The sequence below is a fragment of the Penaeus monodon genome, chromosome 27 (genome assembly GCF_015228065.2).
Source record: "Penaeus monodon isolate SGIC_2016 chromosome 27, NSTDA_Pmon_1, whole genome shotgun sequence".
NCBI lineage: Eukaryota > Metazoa > Arthropoda > Malacostraca > Decapoda > Penaeidae > Penaeus > Penaeus monodon.
Window position 1 is genome coordinate 35,340,077 of NC_051412.1, and position 824 is coordinate 35,340,900.

At 36.3% G+C, this 824-nt stretch overlaps 1 protein-coding gene across 6 annotated transcripts in view; it reads right to left on the reverse strand.

The window, feature by feature from the left end:
• Positions 1-824, reverse strand: part of LOC119590810 (hormone receptor 4-like) — a 115,290-nt gene that overhangs the window by 3,565 nt on the left and 110,901 nt on the right. For all 6 annotated transcript variants that reach the window (XM_037939542.1, XM_037939546.1, XM_037939543.1 and 3 more), the window contains 2 exons: positions 533-667; positions 63-326 (listed from right to left, as the gene is read on the reverse strand). In XM_037939542.1, coding sequence (XP_037795470.1) covers positions 63-326; positions 533-667 — 399 coding nt within the window. The remainder of the gene's footprint in view (positions 1-62; positions 327-532; positions 668-824) is intronic.

Genomic DNA, 824 nt, shown 5'->3' on the forward strand with positions numbered 1-824 from the left:
TATTTATGTTATTTATTACTGTTTACGCTTTCCAGTGGAGTCAAATGTCAAAAGAAACTTACCTCTTGATGGAATTCTGCTTCAGTTCCATCTGAGGATCTTGATGCTAATTTCTCTAGCCCATAAATAGCCTGATAAGCAGAGGTTGTCAGCACCAGAAGTTCATGCCACTTGTGTGTTAATAGTCTTGTATGAACCTCTACAGGAAGTTCCTGGTAGAAGGGAAGGCGTTTGGTCCACTGCACCAACTTTATAGAAATTGAGTCACCCAGATGTCGGAGTTTGGTGGACAGGTCACTCTTGTGGTCCAGTAAATCATCTAGATTCTGTAACATGATTTAAGGGAATATGAATTACAAGTTCACAAAATCACTTCCAAATGATTGCATTATTATTGCAATTAATAACTGTGTGCAACTTCCACATCATGTGTATAATATATATCACATCTCAATATATATAAGGTTGTCCTATAACATAACGTTTATTGTATTCAATCTCAAAGTACTCTTGAGTGATCCCTGTCACTTACTTTTAACGTGGCAATATCTTCAAAGTCATCACACTCTATAAGCATCCGGATCATAGCCTGAGCTACAGGGTAGGGTGTTACGCGCTCTCTAGTTGATGTCACATTATTATCTAGTCTATGACGGAAATGTGCAACCTGGAAAAAGAAAAATAGAGAATAATGACTGACCTACTCAACAGGAAATGTATAAAAGTAATGCATAACAAAGAATGAGTCTTTGTAAACAATATGTCGCTATTACAAGAAAGAAAACTTTAGGTCAATCTCATGTAATCATTACCATGAAAGAATT